The sequence below is a fragment of the Molothrus aeneus genome, chromosome 1, assembly GCF_037042795.1.
Source record: "Molothrus aeneus isolate 106 chromosome 1, BPBGC_Maene_1.0, whole genome shotgun sequence".
Lineage (NCBI taxonomy): Eukaryota > Metazoa > Chordata > Aves > Passeriformes > Icteridae > Molothrus > Molothrus aeneus.
The window spans coordinates 115469915-115490117 of NC_089646.1; the positions used below are offsets into that span (position 1 = coordinate 115469915).

The window sequence follows — 20203 nt, forward strand, 5'->3', positions numbered from 1 at the left end:
GCTTATACAGATGTCATCTTACCTGACATCTAAACTATTTGCTCTTGCACCTTTATTTTTAAGTGTTGCACATACAGAACAAGTTTTGCACAAAACAAGTATCTGAGGCAGCTTTACCTCAATTTTTTATTCCACCATTACAAACCCCAACTATAAGAGATAGGTTGTAGGTATAAAACATTTATCCTCTTCTTTCAGAGAATATTGATGAACAACTACAGAAAGTTGTATCGATGAGTAAGATGTATTATGACTGAACATCATCCAAGTTCAATTTAAACCTGAGCTATATACTACCTCTGAATATAGTATGTATAAGATATTTATATATGAGTATAAATTATGCACTTCTTTGGACAAAAAAAATGCCAATAAGTTTAAAACATGAATATGTTAATTAGATTTAAATTCATCCATTATAGAAAATATTTTGACAAGTATTCTAAGAATAGTGTTTTTAAAACAGTTCAATGCATTAAATATATGCAAATTTTGACAGTCAAAAATGCATACTGCATATCTGAGATACTATCATTCTTCACAATCATTGCAGCCTCTAGCTAGATACAGACTTTTCATGACAGACAGAAACACTTCCTTCTGTGTAACTCATATTCTCAGATTTCTACTTCAAAATGATTCCTGAAACACTTTTAAAGCCAGACTTAAAACTACTGCAAACTAGAATGGTTGCTATACACTCCAGTTAGCCAAGCCTGCCAACGCTGAACCATATTCAATCTCACTTTTTAAGTAGAACTGCTTGTCATTGGAATCACATCCACGGGTGAATTTTAGGATGTTTCATTCTTGAATTATCTGCAGTAATAGCGCATATATAGGTTCTTTTCAAAATATGCCTAATATGCCTAAGGTACACATATACATGGGATTTGCACACAGAAACACATGAGCACCCGTATGAATTTGAAGCATATCCTCCGTTTTGAAAAATCCCCATATAACTTTAGGGTGCAGTCTCAGAACTGGCTAAAATCCATTTTAAATTGCAACTAAATGTGAATTCTGCCCCCTCTTTGCTTAGTACTCCTACTGCAGACACATGACAAACCAGAGCAGATCACCAGTTACAACAAGAACTTAGTAAGAAAGAGCAGAAAGCTGTAATGTCCATTTGCTTTCAAAGCAGAGTGTCGTTCCATAAAGGCATCCTGTGTGGGCATGGAAGTATCTGCATGGAATGCTACTCTACAACAGGCAGAGTAGCATAAATTCACATCACCAGCACTCAACCGCACCCACAGTCTGCTGTAGATCACAGCAACAAAACTGTAACACAGAACAAGGTCAAGAAAGAGATCAAAGGAACAGTGAACAAATTCCCTGTATCAGGAAAATACACGGATTCTTTAATTTCATGTATCTACTTATGCAAGAATTTTGAATTTTAAAATGGGGATTTAAAGGAAACATTAAAAGCAAATTTTTACAAGTAGTAACAGTTGGTCTTCGAGATGTCCCAGGCAGGTAGCAGCCTGAATCACACTGTGAGAGCCTCACAGCTTAGTGTGAGTTACAAGTTTCTGAAAGATCCGGTGAGAACATGTGGATGGAAAGATGTGTAATTATTTTACAACAAAAACAAGATTTCTGGCATGAGTTTTCCTCAGCTACTGAAGTTAAGTGCAAGTTCCCTTACAACTACCAATACTCTTTATCCTACTTACCAGGAAAAGGACCTGGAGGGAGTCCTACAGAGACTACTGCAGAGAGACAGCAGGTTTGTGGGTTTGCGCATTTGCTTCCTACCCCAGATGCACAGCTTGTGTGGGCTTCTGTCTTACTAATGAAATTCCCTTTGAATTGACCCACTACACAGGGAAAATACAACTAACTGATTATTTTTTGAGGAAAGAGTAATTCAAATGAACTTCAGTCACAGTTTTGCAACTGCAGGAGGGCCAGATAAAATGTGATCTTGTAAGTGTGATAGCTAATACTGGGTTAATGTACTTAAAGGAAAAACAATCCTCAGTAGAAAATGAATTTAATGTTCTCAGTAAGATCTCTTTAGGGTCAGTAAGTATAAAATGCAATAATCTTGACAATTAACCCCAGGTGTATCATTTTGTTAATAGAAGAAATGTGCAGGATAGATAAACCACTAAATTTTATGTAATGTTTTATGCAGGGAAAAAGGGTTCCTAAGACAGGGCTATATAGCCCACCAGAGGCCAAATTACAGTCCTTGAAGAATGCAAAACTCCTCTGGACATCAGTAGCATTTTTCCTAGGGTAGAAGCTGCAAGGCCAAGCCAGTCACTGAAATACTCTGATACCACAAGGCTCTAAAAGCCAAAGCAGTGATAATGGCAGAGAAGCTGTTATTTCTGTACCATAAAAAGAAATTTTCCAGAGATGTTATTACATTTAAATGTATTCTGATATTGCATTCTGCTTCTCCATCTCAGACACTGTTCTATCTGAACAAGACGGACATAACATAGAGCACAGTATTTTCTATCAAATATTGTTATAAGGGAAGAATAACAACCTTGGAATGACTCACTTGCAGGACCAATTCATAGGTTACACTGAGTACGAAAGGCAATTTCAGTGTAGTGGTGGAAAAAAAGGAGTTTTATAACAGAGGTGATGCAAACTAATTTGGAGACTCAGATACACAGAGAACTAATTTCGAGACTTGGATACATGGAGAAGTACACAATGTACTATAAACAGTTCAATGGAGGAAAGAATGGGGACTTTTCCAAATACAGTGGTATCTGCAAAAATAAAGTCCAATTCTGTTCAGTAAGAAAATCATTAAAAAGGATGAAACATATTAAAAATTCGACACTAAAAAGGCAGCAGCTTTGTACTTGTGCTGCACTGAGTCTAAACACAAGATACTAAGAATGGGTAGCTGTATTAAGGGCAGGACTGGCGACAGACGCTGGCAGTCCTATACAAGTGGTGCACACAGAATGTAATGAGATGTTCACGAGTGTATTTCAGCCCATATAACAAAGCACCAAGAGGGTAAAGTTTTTCACATGGTGGCATTACTTCCTAGGATAATGGGGAAAAAATGGTAAGAAAATACAAGATTTGTTTAATTCTTTCGCAAACATCTTGTCACAGTTCTGTATCCTAGATGATACAAATCTTTGTCAGGACAAATATAATGAAGTTTATCTTGTAAAATCTAATGCTACAGACTTAGCACTACTTCTGTGTAAAAGCAGTATCTTCTACAAAGGAACTGTACCATAGAAATTGATGCTCATGAAATGTTAATATAATCTAAAACCATAAAGCAAGGAAATTCTTTAAGTTAAGAGTTAAAATGAAACTTCATCCTTAGCCCACCCAAAAGTGTTTAGATATAGCAGGGTTTGCCAAAAAGTAATAATCCTATATACAAAATATTTTGCCATCACTAGAAATTTCAAACTAAATATGGAATTCCAGCTCTAATTCTTACCTTTCTCTTCTCTACTTTTATGGGTATAAACAAGACCTTTCAAGTCCTTCAGCACTTGTGTGGTTAATAATCTTAGGCTAATTCTTTTTAACTATTTCTGTGTAGCAGAATTTTTTTGCCAGTTTCTCAGCTAAACAGTCAACCCCAAGAAAAGGGAAAACCAAAATCCAAATAGTATAATAATTTTTATGGAGTACTGTGGAGTGGCCCTGAAGGGAAAAGAATTCACATATCTGAGCGGTCTGCTTCTTGTACTTCAAACTCATCCGAATTATTTTTTTTAAGGGCTAGAGGCATAAGGTATTGAACCACCAGATAAGGACTGAAATAAGATCTGCTGTTGAGGAAGAAAAAGGTTCTCATCCAAGTTATGAGATAACAAATTACAATGTGGAGAAGAGTGATTTTTTTCAGAAATGGAGGAGGAAGGGGTGTGGGGAATGGGACAGGAGATGACATAGCATCTCATAGTGTTTCTCTAGTTCTACTCCGCAATTAAATTTGTGTTGAAGAATCTCTACATCCATTTTTGGAGACTGCTCTTTCTGCTCTTTCTCTCACCATGATCCATTTCTGGTTATACTACTTTTCCCCATATGAGATCTCATCTATATAATGGCCAAAAAAAGGATTTCCTTATTTTTTGGATTGTACCTTCTTAAAAGAAAGTTCCAGGTAGGAAATGGTAAATCAGTCTTGGTTGCAGGAGGTCAGGACTTTATACAGAACATGAGTGAGGAAAGTAGCAGATGAAGGCAGCAGTGGAATAGCTAATATGACATTTCATGGACTAAGACAAAAAGCACTTCCCAAGGAAACTCCTACAGCATGGGGAGTTTATCCCATGAGCCAGCAAACATTGCCTAGAGTCATGCAAGTTCACAGAAAAAGAAATACCTGTACCACAAAGACTTCTGAAAACCCACATGCACATGACTTTTAACATCATCCAGCACTACTTCAGCTGATTTGTCCTGATCCTAATAGCCCTGCTGTCATTTAAATCTGAATTTGGCTGTTTTCCTTAAAGCAGACATGTTGTCACACCAGATCTGTGAACCTGAGATTTTTGATTCATCCCAAAGAACTAAGGGTGAAAATTAGTCTGTCTGGGGCACACTCCACACACCTCTTCTCCACTGTCAGTACAGGTACTTCAGGACCCTCTGGTGATGTCCCTACTCATCTAAGAGTCAGCTGGTCAGTTTTTCCTGGAGATAGTTTAGGTGTCCATACTGGTGGAAATGGTATCCAGGTTTAACCAAGACCAGTCAGAAAATCTTCTTTCTACAGAAGATCTCCATATTTTATTCTTTTCTAGTATAAATTCCTAAGTGTCCAAGTGACAGATATGCTATAGTTGCAATTCATCTGTCTTTTCAAAGTTCAGCCTCTGTGTAGGGTGAATACTCAAAATATAAAGGGAGAAAGGAGGGTCCTGGCAGAACAGAAACTGGTATTCAGTAAGGTGAAATACAAACGTATTCTTGAACCAGCATGAAGGACCACAGATACAGCTCTTTTGCTTACATGAGTTCCTGAAACACTCAGTGCTCCCTTTCTGTGCTCTCCTCTCCCACACTTGACTGAACACTCACTACCAGTGTGTGTGAAAAGCTCATGTTTCCTCAAAACATTTCATCCTTGCCCAGGATAGTAGGACCTGAAGATTATGACACTCTCCAATTCAGAATATTCTGTGGTTTTTTGGTTTTTTTTTAACTATTAATCTTCGTACAGGTGCATTACAAGCTCAGTAGTAATAAGGAAAGATTCTGATGAGTGGAAAATGGTAGAAAATTAACTTCCAGGCCTGATACATCAATGTGCCCTGTTGCTTCAGAATATGCTTACACCTCTACAAAGAGCTTCCAGCATTGCTAGAATCCAAGAGAACCATGTAGGAAGCAGCAGGTTAAGGGCTCTGTAATAAACTTGTTCCTAGAAAGTCTGCAGTCATCTGCTCTAGCCAAAGCCTTCTAAACTCCTCCTAAATCCAGAACTATTTTACTTTGCAGTAAATATTAACATTTAAATTTTGAATTTCTGAAAAGAGTTAATAAAACCACAGCCAAGTTTGAGAATGCTACCTTAGTATTTCCACTGTAGTGTTCTGTTTGAGAAAGTCCTCTGTCTGAGAAAGCATTCTTAAAAGGGCAATGGATTCTGCTGAGTAACATATTTTTCCTTCTCAAAAATATTTTTTCTCTGAGCTTTTATTATTATATACATGGACTCTTCTCTATCTCCAAAAAAAAAAAATGTTATAGGATGAGCCCTAACGATTTTCAAACTAAATCCCCTGGTTTTACTAGAATTGAAATAATTTATACAAATTTAGAAAGTTTAGTATAAGCATATATTTAACAGATACCTCTTTAATTATTTCCATAAGCATAGTAACTATATATATGATAATAAATACATGCACAATAGGCTTTCTCTTACTTACAATTGTGGGTTTAACTATGTACATATGACTGCAATTTTGGTCACAGTATCTGTACTTAGAGTTGGAGAATTTTTTGCCTTAAGGAAATTCAACCAGCTCCATTATCTGCAGGACATCTTTTGAATTCAGGAGAAGAAAAGATACTGAGATAGAGAAGTGCCTTTTGTTCAGAGATAAAGTTTAGAAAAAAGTAAGGCCTTAACTTATGCTTGAGTTCCTCATCCCAAAATGGGGGCATTGTGACAAAATAATAACACAGGTATTCTCATGCTCAATCCAAAACCCATAGAATGTAATGCATGAGTCATGACAGCCTGCACAAAAGTATCAGAAAGAAAGGATTGGTAAGAGACAGCCCAAGATCTTCCTAGCCACACCAAGACTTGGTCCTCACTTCATTCACCATGACAAAATTCTCTCTGCTACTAAAATGGAATTAACTCTGCAGCAGAAAAATCTGTGTGGTAATGCTGAAAAGACTCAGGCACTCCTAAGAGACAATAGGAATGAATGACATGGGCATGATCAAATGAATCAGCAAAACACACAAAAAATTTCTTCTGAAACAATATTATTTGGGCTAGAAAGTCATGTGATCAAAATGTAAAAATGCAAATTTGAGGCTGCCTGAAAGTTTTACTCTGGTACAATTTGCAACTGCATTAATGATAAAGTTGTAATGGCATGATCATTCATCCCACACCCTCTGTTTTGCTCAGATTCCTGCCAATGATAACATACTAAAGAGCAAAATCAAGACGTCCTTAAATCTGCCATTCCCAGCATTAAAATGCCTGACTTTGTAACCTAACAAAGTCCTCAAAAATGAAGTCCTGATGACATCAATGTTGCAATTTTTTAACTTTATTTCAAGGGCTACTATGGTGATTTACAAAAATGGCTCTGGTATTTAATGTTGCAAAATCTAAGTCGATTCTTTCCTCAATATTGATAAAAAAAAATTTTTAATTCTTCATTTCATACAAAATTAAAGTTTCAAAATCTGGAATTTTCCCTTGACTCTTGTGGACCTGGTGCTCTATTTTTTACTCACAAATCTTGACAACCCATAGCAGTGTCAGATTCTAATAGATCCAACCATTCATCAATGTCATATATTAAGTTAGAAGTGATCTGCTTCATTAGAAATAAAGTAAATCTCACTGATTTTCTTCTTAAGGTGTTCACTTATTTTAAGCACTCTTGCAGATTTACTGATGTTCAAGATGCAGTTGGGTGAGATACACTTTAATCCAGCACAGGAGAAAATAGCTCTATAAAGGTGCCAGCGTGTTGTCAGACCATTTGATGTGCCTTCAACAAGTGGTGAGCATCCTTTCTTCCTACACTTTTTACACAAATATAACCTGAAAGTCAGAGTTGGCCTTACACAAAGGGTGAAAGAGCAAAATTTGCTTTTCATTCAAAACAAACCAGGAGAAAAGAGGAAAGAAACTTTGTTACTAAGTAACAATTCCTTCCCAGGGGTCCTCACAGAAAAATGCAACTGTCATCCTCCTTTAGATTTTCATGTCCCTGTACTTGAACAAAACACAAACTCAGCTAAAAGTTCCTCACAACTGTCTTGTAGCTGTGCTTTCAGTTGCTGATGCTTTGTGAGCTTTAAAAAGAATACAACCAATACTGTGGTTTTTGATGCAAAATGAAACCTGGAATCTAATTTAAGATATTGACATATAATTATTATTCATAATAACAAATATTTGGCTTTGATATTTTTATGTTCTTGGTTATGGAAAATAATGAAGTCTGTTTAGCAGAGCTTTTTCTAGTGATGTATCATTTACTGTTCTTAAGGAAAAAATTATTAAAGTTGCATTACAGTTGATATCAGAACTTGGTTTTAGTATCAGACTTAAAACTGAGATCCTTCAGTTATAAATAAATCTCCCCCTAAATTAACAGTGTTGCCCCAAAAAGTGTGCATCAAATACACTATAAAGAAGAAACCCCACTAGCTCTCAATAGAAATGAAAACTCCCATAATTTCCCCTTGTCTCTATAAAGGGACAAGACTCAAGGGCAGCCTGCCTCAGTAAATTTTTCCACTCATTTTGCTTCTTTTTTTTTTAAACTGATTTTGCTCAAAGTACTCTTGAAAATTAAAAAAAAAAAAAAAAGGAGAGAAAAAGATAAAGACACTTCTAGCAGTCTTTGGTCAGTGTAGACTTGATATGAATTTACATCATCAAAACACCTCTTAATTGTGTTAAAAATTTATTGCACACATTTTTCTTCCAAATTCACAGGAACCTTTTGCTTTACAGTGTCTTCTTCACTTGTATGCCCGTTTTCTCTCTCATTGGAAAATATATCAATTGCTTATTAAAAAAAGAAATGTTTTGGCATGGCTGACCTGTAGAGATACACAGCTAAGCAGAGTCAGTGAATCCACTCACTCTGATATGCACACATGATATGCAATTAAAATCTCCATTCACATTCCTACAGGGTTGTCAATCAAGAGAAAAGCCTTTTTGACAACATCCAGTGAAGCGTACCAACTAACTGCTGAACAGGAACTTAAACAGTAACAGCTTTTGTTACTAGCAAGAACGGATTTTACCAAGATTGGGCTCGGTTTCTAAAGAAATAATTATGTTAAAATTTTGGGGGCTTTTCATTAAAAATTAAAATGTGTCACAAAGCTATTGTGTGTGAAGCTATCATATTATGTAATACATGAGGGTTATCAGATATATGTAAAAAAAAACCCTCTCTAACCCTTCTTGGCTGTAGGAAACAATTTATCCTTTCATATTTAGAACAATGAACAATGATTACAAGCTGGTTTTTAGTGAGAGGAGAACATTATTCTAATTGCATGTTGTCTATTTGGTAGGCATCGAATATCTTTTATAACATGACATTATAAGCTGCCCAGACACAAAACTAACACTGAAAAAGGTCTGCTACTGCCAAAAATGATACTGTGAACAATTTATTACTGATACACTGGAAAATAATTATAGGTATTTGGAACTCCATGAAAATATCCTACCTTTCAATTTACAGAGAAAAACAGAGGAAAAGTCTTTGATAAATATTGAAGATGATAACATTTACTTTCTAATACCCAGTCACGTAACACAGAAGTTGTAAGAGCATTAGGGTACTTTCAAATCCACTCTGTAAAGGTAAAACCAGTAAAAATACTTTGATCGTCAATAATCTGATGTTTGTGTTTTGAGCACTAACCTTGAATTACAGTTTTCAAACATGCTAATATTATTAAATATTGAAATATTTGCCCTCTTGCTTATCACACTCCATAACTGAAGAGAGAGCAGATGCATCCTGACTATTAACAGTCATGACAAATTGCCTTACTAATGAATGTTACACACTGAAAGTGCCATAACTGATTAAACTACAATTTCCCACTACCAGATAGAGAGAGACTTGGGAACTCCAGCAGTGGACAACTCTGATGTTCTGCCAGCAGGCCTTCAGGGCACAGTGTGGTATTTAGAAAAACACACTGTAAATTCCATATGAATATATTCTAAAAGACTATGTGTATACAACAGGTTTTAAAGAACATTAGATGAAACAGCTTAGGTTTGTAGCCAATGAGCCATGCAAAATGGATGTGTTTTAACAATTTTAGAATCATTACAAGGCTGCGTTAGAGAATATTTCTGTTGGGTTCCTCTGCCCCTCTCCCCACCTCCCCAAACATTGCTTGTGCTTTGCTTTCACATAAAATCTTTCTTTTGTCAGTCTCTTTGTCGGTGCAAAATTGGCAGTGGTTCAAATTCAAAGTACTCCTATTCATTTACTGACCATTAAACCAATGTCATTCTAGTTCACATCAGCCAGAGAGCTAAGCTCTAAAAAACATAAAAGGCTTGCTTCACCACTGACGAATAATGTGTACATTTTTACAGAGCTTAAACCTTAATGCTTTGCCTGAAACTAACAATACAGTATACCTTATCATTCCTTTTTCACAAGCAGGCAGCTGCTGAAACGCTTGCCACTTCAAAATATCAATTGCTTGCCAGAGTTGTCCTCAACACACCCTGTCAAACTCATGTATATTGTGCAATGAAAATGGTGCAGGACTGAAAGCTAGAAATTGTGTCAAATTCTGCTGTAATGGTATGATGTGCAAAGAACAATGTATGACAACCGTAGAGACTACAAACAATAGCAATGGAGCCAAACACTACATATATCACAACTGTGCCTGTACATATTTTATTGTATGTATTATATATTTAAAGCATGACAAATGTGTCACTGAGGCTATGTGCTACCCCAAAAAGAAACCCTTCAGCTTGTTAAGCTTTTTCATTGCTCTTGATGGAAATGTAGTAGTATTTTTCTGCACTCTAAACATTTGTTTGTAAATCACACAGCATAAGAAAAAAAAATCAGGTTTTCAAAATATCAAAACATAATGAGTAACAGATAACAAAAGACAATACTACAAGATGAGAAAATGAGATTTTGTTCAATTAACACTTTTGCTTTTCTCTACAGACACAGAATCAGGCTACGTTAAAGAATATCTGAGGCTATACACGACAAATACAATATCACTACACCCATAAATTACAGTGTACCTAATTTTAATGTAGATAAGTGCTGGCCTATTGATTTGCATGTTTCCCTGGCAAAATGGAAATCCCATGTGGGTATGTTCTTTGTCTGTAGAAAATGCATTTTAAAAAACCTTTATGAATACAGCAATCTATGCTAAAAAGGAAAACATAGGTAACTAGTATAAAATTATGCATGGAACCAAGGGGAAGTAGTGCTCATGTACATACATGTATACATGCATGTCTCTGTGCATGCATGTGTCAATGTCTGTTACACAGTCACATAGTTTTTTAGCACACAGAATTTCTACAAAGTGTCTTAAGTCATGAAAACTCAGCCTCTAGACAGAATCTTAAATTAGCTGAAGAAAAAAAATGAAAACTGCCAAACTAAGTAACAAAGCAAGTTAATCATAAGGTGACCATGAAGTGTTAGTCTTCATGCTAGTCTTCAAAAAACAACACAAAGTTGTGATGAAAAGTGTTTAGGAGGAAAGATGAGTGCAGCAGCCCACAGCAGCATGTAGGTTGCAAAACCTGAGCACACAGTATTCCGTGAGGGTCATTAACTGATATAATCCTAACCAAAATGAATAGATACACCATTAAGGTGTTAATAAATATTTTGGAAAGAGAATGGGTGTTTTAGGTGCTCAGGGTTGCTGACCTTTGCTGTGTTTATTAGTGGGACAATGATGCATTATTAACACACAGCAGCTGTACCTGAACTGCTGCCATGAACATAATAGCCTTTTATAGCCATCAGGGGAGTGAGATAGGAGGCCTTTATTAACCACTACACATGATTAGCACATTATGTGAACTTTAGTAGGCAAATTATCTCTTATTGAAATATAATGTTGGTTATAACTAATTGTAAACATGATTTAAAAAACTTCTCAATGCAAAACTAAGAGTTTTACTGCCATTTAGCTAATAAGTGGCTAAGCCACTAAAAAAATAATTCTTCTTTTCCTTTGTTCAACCTGTAAAAACAACTGTGCCTCACAAAAACCTATTGCCCTACGATAAAAACACTGAAGTGACTGAATGACTTTCATATCTTGAATATTATTTTTCAGAACCATAAAAAAAGCACAGACATTTCCAATACAATTAAGAAAACTGCTGGTGAAGAAAAAAGAACTCACCTTACATTTTCCTATAAAGACTACAAGCAGTTCCTAAAGAATCATTTTCAAGAGTTAACTTGAAAAAATAACGCCATGATTTACTTCAAAAAGCTTAGTTTTGGGTAAGATTATCCCATTAGCCTTCGCAACTGAACACAGCACTGAGAGTCCATTATGAGCAGTCTTTTATGCCCTAGCAGAAAGTCATTAACATAAAATAAATCATTAGCTTTGATATTAAGCCTCTACTATCTGCAGGTTTCTATGACTAATGTTCACAACTTTGTCTCCCAAACGATCAATTATATGTTTTTGAAAGGCTATCATCCCTTTTTACCATTATTTTTCCTTTTACTATTTATTATTATTTCAGATCGATGCAAACACGATGATCATAGGAGAAACAAATGTTTTCTCTTATTCATGAACACAAACCTACCCACTTTTGGCAACTGTGACCAGAACATGACTTCAAAGCCAATTACTTATAGTATAGGATAGAAATTATGCATTCCCAGAGTAAGTTCACTTCTTTCAAAGTCAGCAATATATGTAATGAAGCAGAAATCTACATGTGTGTATATACGTACAGAGTAGCACAGATACAACAGAAATTAACATGTTTACATAATCTTCTCTTCTAGCAGGAACTGTCTAGATAAATCTTTTACTTCACATTGCAGGCTTCATACTTCCTTTACTGACCCATTTCCGTAAGTACAGGTTATCACTGCCTGATTTCAGAGTTCTGAATTCTTGCATATAGAATAAGAACTGGAGTTCACTGCAGATTTTCTTAATATAACAAAAATACATACCAGCTACAGTAACTTCTATTTAACCTTTAAGACCATATAATCATCAACAACAATAGCAGGAGACAAAAGTACTACCACAGCAGCTCAATTTCCATGCTTAGACAGCAGAACCTTTGAAAAAACCAACTCGTGCCACTTTTGATTGGTAGAGAGTGGTTTAACAGTCAAGAATGTGAATGCTAAAACATTCTGACATTTCCACTAACCTGGATTTGTCAGATGCTCATGTAATTCAAGTATGTTTTGCAACTTAGAAGGCAGCGTGTTCCTTGGGAGGAAACCATTCAACAAGAGTCTGTAGCAAATCAAATAGCAGCCCAGTGAGAAATATAAATGAACAGCTCAAGAACAGTGTTAGCATATGTGCAATTGAAAGATAAGATATAAATATTATTAGAGCCATATGAAATTCAAATGCTAAAAATAATTTGCTGCAAACATAAGAAGCAAAACAAAACCACAGACATTACAAATGTGGGTTGCACCAAGATGCCTGCTGAAAAACAATTTTAAGTTTGAAGGTCTAAATCAAGAGCTAAACGTTTTATTTGCTGACTTACCAACTGAAAACTCATTGCTACCAATGAACAGAAATGGCAGCTACTCCATTAGAAGGGGAGACAAGAGTTCCTTACATGCACTCACCGCTTTGGAGGGGCAGACTTTGTTGCTGCTGCTACGGCTACATAATCTGTGTCTAACCATAGAATAAGCCAATGCTGCCATTTTTCAACTGAACACTGTAGGGAAAAGCATTACAATCAAGAAAATCTCATTTGGGCTGATGTGAATTCCATGCCTCAAAGTATTTTGGAAGCATTGCTATAATTAAGAGTCATTTGGTGAATCTGCTATAAACCATGTTTTGAAGCAGTTTATAACTCAACGCTTTTAATGAGAAATCATTCTTTGGGCAGAAAATTGGTATGTAGTTGCGTAGCTAAAACAGCAGAATAAACTATTTCAGTTGGAAGGGATCTACAACAATCACACAGTCCAACTGCAACAAAAAAACATTTAAATTTAGGTTACATTTAAAATAAGTATTTTATTGTATGAAATCCATGCTAGACATTCAAAGAGCATGTGTCCTCTTCAAAAAGATAAACAAAGCTGCCACTAATTGCCTCTGCTGTCAGTTCCAGAAGCCAAGGTCTGCATTGATCCAGAGACTACCCTCTCACCACGCAAAGTGGTGCTTTCAGGTCACTCTTGAACAGTGCTGAGAGTGAAGTCAAAAGAAGCTTTTTTACTTCCAACATCTAAGCTTTTTTATATCTACCATCAATAAAGGATTTAAATATCCAAGATTTTTAATCTAAATCCTACCATGATTAGGACAATTCTCTGCTAAAATATAAATTGTGTTTTACACACAGTCCGTTTTTCAAATGCTTCTGTACATTTTTAGCAAGACAAGAAAGTCTTAATGATGTGGGAATCTGAGGGCCAGAGGGTGCTCAGTTCTTCACAGTAAAGTGTGATCATCCCCAACACACCCCGAACTCAACAGAAGCTGGAACTGCATAGTCCTTCACAGTATCAGCTTCTCAAAATCAGCTCCAGCTCCTCTTTGGTTTAATGTAAACACCAAAGGTACTGCATGTGCTGTAGTGTTTAGTTGATTCAGCGTTCTTAATAATTTACTGGTTTCACTTCTCTTTCGTAAGACCTCATGATAGGCTGATTGAGGGTAATGCTGTAGAGATGAAACACATCGTTCTGGTATGAGAATAAAACATAATTCCTCTCCGGGTACTGATATTTGGCAGAAAGAAAAAAAATAAATTACTGCAAATGCTTTGGTTTATAGAAATCTTTGAGAAAGATTTCTCAAAAGCACATACATAAATCATTTCCTATGTTCCACTAAAATTGGGACCACTTCTTTTCTGAAACACTGGAATTTAAGGAGGCACACTTGAGACTTGCCCACAATTCTGAAACTACATACTAAGATATGAAAGAAAAGACCATTTCCGTTCTTCATATGTGGTATTTTTGAAACTAAAAGACTTAACACTTGAAAATCAACAGTCAGCCCCAATGCAACTGTTTATTCTCTCCTTTATGAAACAATAACAAATTTCAAGTATGATTCTAAGACAGTAGAGGATAAGGTATTTTTTTAAGGGCGGGGTGTGGGGGGGAAATATGTTCAGGATAAACAATACAAGCATAATCTAAATCGCTGTCAAAACAGCAACATAGTATTTCAGCTTTAGAGCTGTCCTTCAGAGAGCCTGCTCGCCACAACTCTGAGTTTGAGATAGAGACTGGACGGAAGCAAGCCCCTGGAAATAATGTACACTTTGTAAACAGCCATGGAACATTTTATTTAGAGTAGTCTCTATGATAGGGTTAAGTTTACACAATAAATTACTCTAAACGCTAAGTATAAATAAATGCACTTTTGCTCCATGGAATTCTGATTACAAGCAGGATTGTTACCTGCTTACAAAGCATTGTATTATATCTCCTTATCCACTTCTACCCAATGTCACTCTGCTTTTTTCATTTGAAAGGTTTTGCTTCCCTCTCCCTCCTTTCTCCTCTTTATTCCTCTTTTTAAAAACAACTACAGTCTATCATTTTACCTCTGCTGCCTGGCTGTATTTTTCCACTGCACTGACAACTATCAGTGAATACAAGAAAGATGAGTTGTAGGCTCCTGTATTTTTGAACAAGGTAGCAAATCACAGAAGAATCCAGTGCATAATTCTGCAAGGCTAACCATTGGGAGCAGTAAAGACTATTATTTTCTGCCTTCTGATGGCAGAGGTCAGCATCCCTGTCATTAGCTGTGTCAAACTACAATTATATAACTGCACTTTATGTGAGCAGATATCTGAAAACACTGTGAAGTTGCAAATATGAAAATTAAAATATACCTATCCTTCTTACAGTACTGATCAAAGTGGTCTTTGCAGGTGACACTTTAACACAAGACTGTTATTTACTTCTTTCTACTTAAACATTTAAACTTATCATCCAACTTCTTCCAGCAGCTTGAAATCACTGGCTGATCATATTCTATTCTAATCATCATATTCTATCAAATTAAGACACTTGGATTATCAAAGTTATTTCTTTTATATAATTCAACTCAATTACAGAATGTGACATTTCCTAAAATAAACTTCAACTGAAAAGACTACTCACATTAGCCTGAACGTATCTGAACTGCAATTATGCTTCAAGGTTCAAGGGGTGAACAGTACAATCTCAACCCTAAATCTGTCCAGCATAAGAGCTCCACTATGTTATTTCAAAGGCTGACCTATATACCAAAGCATACCGTCCATTCTGTCTGTTTGTATAAGAGATACCTCTCACAGTTGTCATAACCAACATTGTTTGCATTGTTTCTTCACTTTTCTCTCTCCATGGGTAATGCAAGAGAAACAAGGAAAAGCCTGCATAACAATATAGGCAGAGCATAATGAGCTTTCACAGCAGATAAAGAAATATTAGGCTAAGATGCTTAAAATGCTATTTTAGGTTTATAAAATAAAGATCTAAGCAGTCTTCTGAAACAAAGCCTGCCAACTGAAAATTGTAAGATAAGAGGTGATTGTTTGACTCCACATTATTTTCCTCTGGCTAAAGAAAAATGCACAGTCAATGCCTCCCATGCATGTGCCTGGGAACTCATATGCTACAAACAACCATCTGATCAGGGAAAACAACTAGTACTAACAGAACAACTAAAAAACTTAAAAGCCTAAGTATTTGTAGAATACATTCTAAATTACCAGCAGCTCAAGCAGACTTCAAATGTAAACAATCAAAGTCTGGAAAATTTGTAAAAGGAAAAACACCACCGAAACCTAGATATGAAAAATAGAGTCAAATCCGCTAGTAAGTGCCAAAAGTAAGTTTTAACTAACTTTACAAGAAACAAGAACCTAGAGGATCTTGAATGAGTTCCCAATGAGTTTTGCAGGTAGATTCCTAAGGAAGACCACCATTCTGGCCCAGAACAAGGATCCATCACACTCCAGCCATCATCTCCTTTCCTGGGAGAGTTTAAAAGCAAACACTCAACCAAACATACTGAACAGAAAATTCTGTAGGCCTCCCACCCTTCCAACTCCCTAAATACACACAGCCTGAAAATGAGTGACAGAGCAATACTGTAACATGATGACATGTTTAGAACAAGTCAGATAAGTTTTCACAGCAATGTTAATCATGCTGGGCAAAGGCAGAGAGTGAAGGGGTGAAAAATGAAATGTTCACTAAATGTACACCTCCAAGGGGCCTGGCAAATCTACTCTGTCCATTTAATGTTATCAATGGTCAGTGGTAAAGACATTTGAGGAAGACAACTGTTCTGTACTCGATATCTTATATTGAAACATTCCTGGTAAGACTTTTCCAAGCATAAAACATATGTCTTATGACTGTGCACTTTTAAGCGCATTATCAGTTCAGGCAAAGTGAAATAGAAGAGTTGCAACTTGTCTACAGAATGAGTGTCTCATTTGCATTTGAAAAGAACAGTTTGCTCCCTCATACATGGCATGACTTGAAAGAAGCTTTAACCAGCTAGTAAAGAAATTCTGAAAACGATTTCTAAATTAATTTATTCGATTTGGAGTGCAACACACCAAAAATTATTTAAGGAACTTAATTGGAAAATGATTTAATATATTAAAGTAATTCCTGATTTTCCAAAGCATTTAACTTTTAAATTAAATCTGGCCACTATCTCAAGAATGATGAGTGAAATGTGTATTCAAGTCATTACCTTCCTTCTGAAGCTTTAAATCATTGATAAGTTTAATAACGTTTGTCCAGTTTCACTGCCAAACAGGTCTTCAAACACTTTGGTTCTTATGGCATTAATATCAGCCCAAGCTTTTCACGTGGCAACATTCCACTGTTACAATTTACAATACTGACAATAGAGAAAATAACAGCAAACCACAGATGAAAAGTAGCAGTAGCCTCATGATTACTCAGAGTACTAAGAGAAAATTAATGAACACATAAATGCTCCTTTGCATTTGAACTCTTCATGCTGAACCAAGTTCACTCCTGGCACGAACTTCCAAAATATAGCGCACGTTTGCCAGATGCTGCAAAATAGTTACTTAAAACAACGCTAACAGTCATACCTCTGGGATCTCTCTTGAAATATCCTGGGGCATCCACCACAAAGGGCCCGATTTATCCCTGGATTCTATAACTCCATTGAGTATATGTGAAATGCAGCCAGGATGAATTTGGTCCTTTCTGTTGTGATTGGTAGATGCGACCATGTGGGAAACCTTTCCTGAAAACTGAGAGGGCTTCACCCGGGCGCCGCAGCCTCCGCGCCTCAGCACAAGCACACTCTATTTTGCTGTTTATCTCTGAATCGAGGCAGCTGCCCGGGATGAAAGGGACGGCTCGGAACGTCTCTCTGACACGTGAGACCGTCACGACAATAGCCGGGCGCGGGACCGGGCTGTCCGCCGGGATGGGCCGGGCCGGGCCGGGCCGGGCCGGGCCGGGCCGGGGGCCGCTCCTCCGCGGCAGAGCCCCGCCGGCCACCGCGCCCCGCCGCCGCCCTCCGCACCCGCGGCCGGCCCTGCGGAGCCTGCGCACGGCGGGGCTTGCGCTGCGAAAAGCCATCTGCTGCTGCTGCTGCTGCTGCTGCTGCAGCCCGCCACGGGCTGCCACGGCGGGCTTCCAAACAAGAGCCCGAGCGCGCAGGTTTGAACACATCGCTCTCTCCCGGCTTACTCCCCTTGGCCGGGCTGTGCTCTGGGTAACTCGCATTTTCCGATCATTTCCTACGGCCAACGTTTTATTCACATGCAAAGCCCATTCCGTAACAGCAGAGAAAGTGCAGTTCATACATAAAGCACCAGCTGGCTCAGGCTACAGCGGCAGTAACAATGCAGGAACCCCAGCCCCCTTCCTCGGCAGCAAAAGTCACGCAAAGTGCTCCGGGATCGCAACACCAAACTCTCGGAACCGGACTCAGGATTAGGGGTATCCTCTGCGGTTCCTCCTTCCCCAAGGCTCGGGGACCTAAAACTTAGCTCTCCTCAGATACAGACCCTATTTGCAGAGGTTTAATCAAGTTACAGAGAAATTGGGAAGGCAGTTGCACGGCCGGGACAAAGTGGAGCCGATGTTCTAAACCGACTTGTAAACACTATGCAGACTTATTATGCACACAGAGAGATGTGTATGCCTCTGTGTGTGTGTGTCTGTGTGTGTGTGTCTGTGTGTGTACACACACATATGTCACACACACACACACACAAAAACGTGCTTTTCGGCTCTTTGACACATGAATTGCGGGGCAGAGTTTCTGCCCGTTTGTGGCGGACGCGATCTTTCTCATTAATAAGCGCCCTGGAAATTCAAGTCCCCCGCACCAACATCCCCGTCCACGCCGTTTCTCCGAAAAGATGTTATGGAAAATGCCTCCCCCACCCACCCCCCCGCTCCAGCCGCCCGCCCCCAGACTACTCCGGGGGTTTAATTTGGGGTGCCTGCGGGGGAGCCGGTGTGTGTCCCGGCGGCACCGCTCCGCGGCGGGCGGCACTGCGCTCCCCAAACCCCAAAGCCCGGCAAGTGCCGCTGCCCTCCCTCCGCCTCGCCGGGGAACTTGGTGCGCGGCTCGCCAGAGCGCAGCGCCCGCTCATGCAACGCGCCGCGACAACAGCACACACCGACAGCACAGATAAAACACCTCGCACGACACAAAACACGAGTCACCTTGTTGCAATAGTAGGGGTCCAGGCAGGGGGAAGGTCCCAAACAAGGCGTATCAGGAGCGGCTGCAGGCTGAGGAGGTGGTGAATAAAATCTTACGTCCATTTCACTAAAACATCAAGCAAACTCCTTTCCTTTTCTTTTGGTCGTTAATGTAGGTGCAAAAAGGGGGGTGTGAGAGTGTGTGTGTGTGAGAGTGTGTGTGTGTGTGTGTGAGAGAGAGAGAGAGAGAGGGAAGGGGGGGGGGGACACACAAGACTGAGAAGAATAAAAAAAGAGGTGCCTGACTTCAGTAGTCAAACACCTTCCCTGCCTCACATCCGTTTGTGGTTTGTAAAGAGAGAGAGGAGAGGAAAAAAAAAAATCTCTTCCAAAAAAGCACCGGTCTGCAGATGTCTGCAAGAGAACCCACGAACCCTCCTTCTTCTACGGCAGGGCAGGTAACTTCGAGTACTTATTGTTTCCCCCGCGCATCGGCACCGGGGCGCTCGCTCCGTGCGTGCCGCTCTTTATGGGAGTCTCGGAGTTGGTTCGCTTCTCCCTCCCTCCCTCTCGCTCGCTCCCTCTGTTCTTTTCCCGTTCTTTCTTTCTTTCTTTCCTTCCTTTTCTTTTTGTCTCTCTTTTTTTTTCTTTTATTAATATTGTTATTATTTATTTGCTTTGGTTTGGTAGAGTTGTATTTTGGTCGCCCACCACACCGAGGGCCTTGGGGGGGCTGAGGGGGAGGTGGCGACAGCAGCCGGGCCCCCCGCGCACCCCCGGGGGGAGCGGGGCGTCCAGGCGCTGGAATGGCCGCCCCGCTCGCTCGGCTCTGCTCTACTCGGCTTGGCTCGGCCCGGCCCGGCCGGGCTGGGTTGGGCTGGCGGCGGCAGGGGACGCACCGCGCTCCGCCGCGGAGCCGCCGCTCCGAGTGTGCCTCACACAAAGGGGCCGGCGAGGGAAGAGCCATTTGCGGCCGCCGGGGCCCGGAGCCGCGGAAAGGGGGCGCTCCCGCGCCCGCCATCCCGCCGCCGTCCCCGCCCTCGCGCAGCGCCCTCCGCCCGGCCCCCGGCGCCGCCCGGCCC

The 20203-nt window shown here is 39.1% G+C and overlaps 1 protein-coding gene across 2 annotated transcripts in view; it reads right to left on the bottom strand.

The window, feature by feature from the left end:
* TOX (thymocyte selection associated high mobility group box) overlaps positions 1 to 19993 on the bottom strand; it is a 218777-nt gene extending 198784 nt beyond the window's left edge. Inside the window, exon 1 of one of the 2 annotated variants that reach the window (XM_066563405.1) lies at positions 19143 to 19993. In XM_066563405.1, the coding sequence (XP_066419502.1) occupies positions 19143 to 19244 (102 nt within the window). In that variant the 5' untranslated portion in view covers positions 19245 to 19993. Of the gene's footprint in view, positions 1 to 17545; positions 17698 to 19142 lie in introns of those variants that run through there. The other variant, XM_066563397.1, reaches the window with a different exon arrangement.
* Positions 19994 to 20203: the final 210 nt, after the last annotated feature.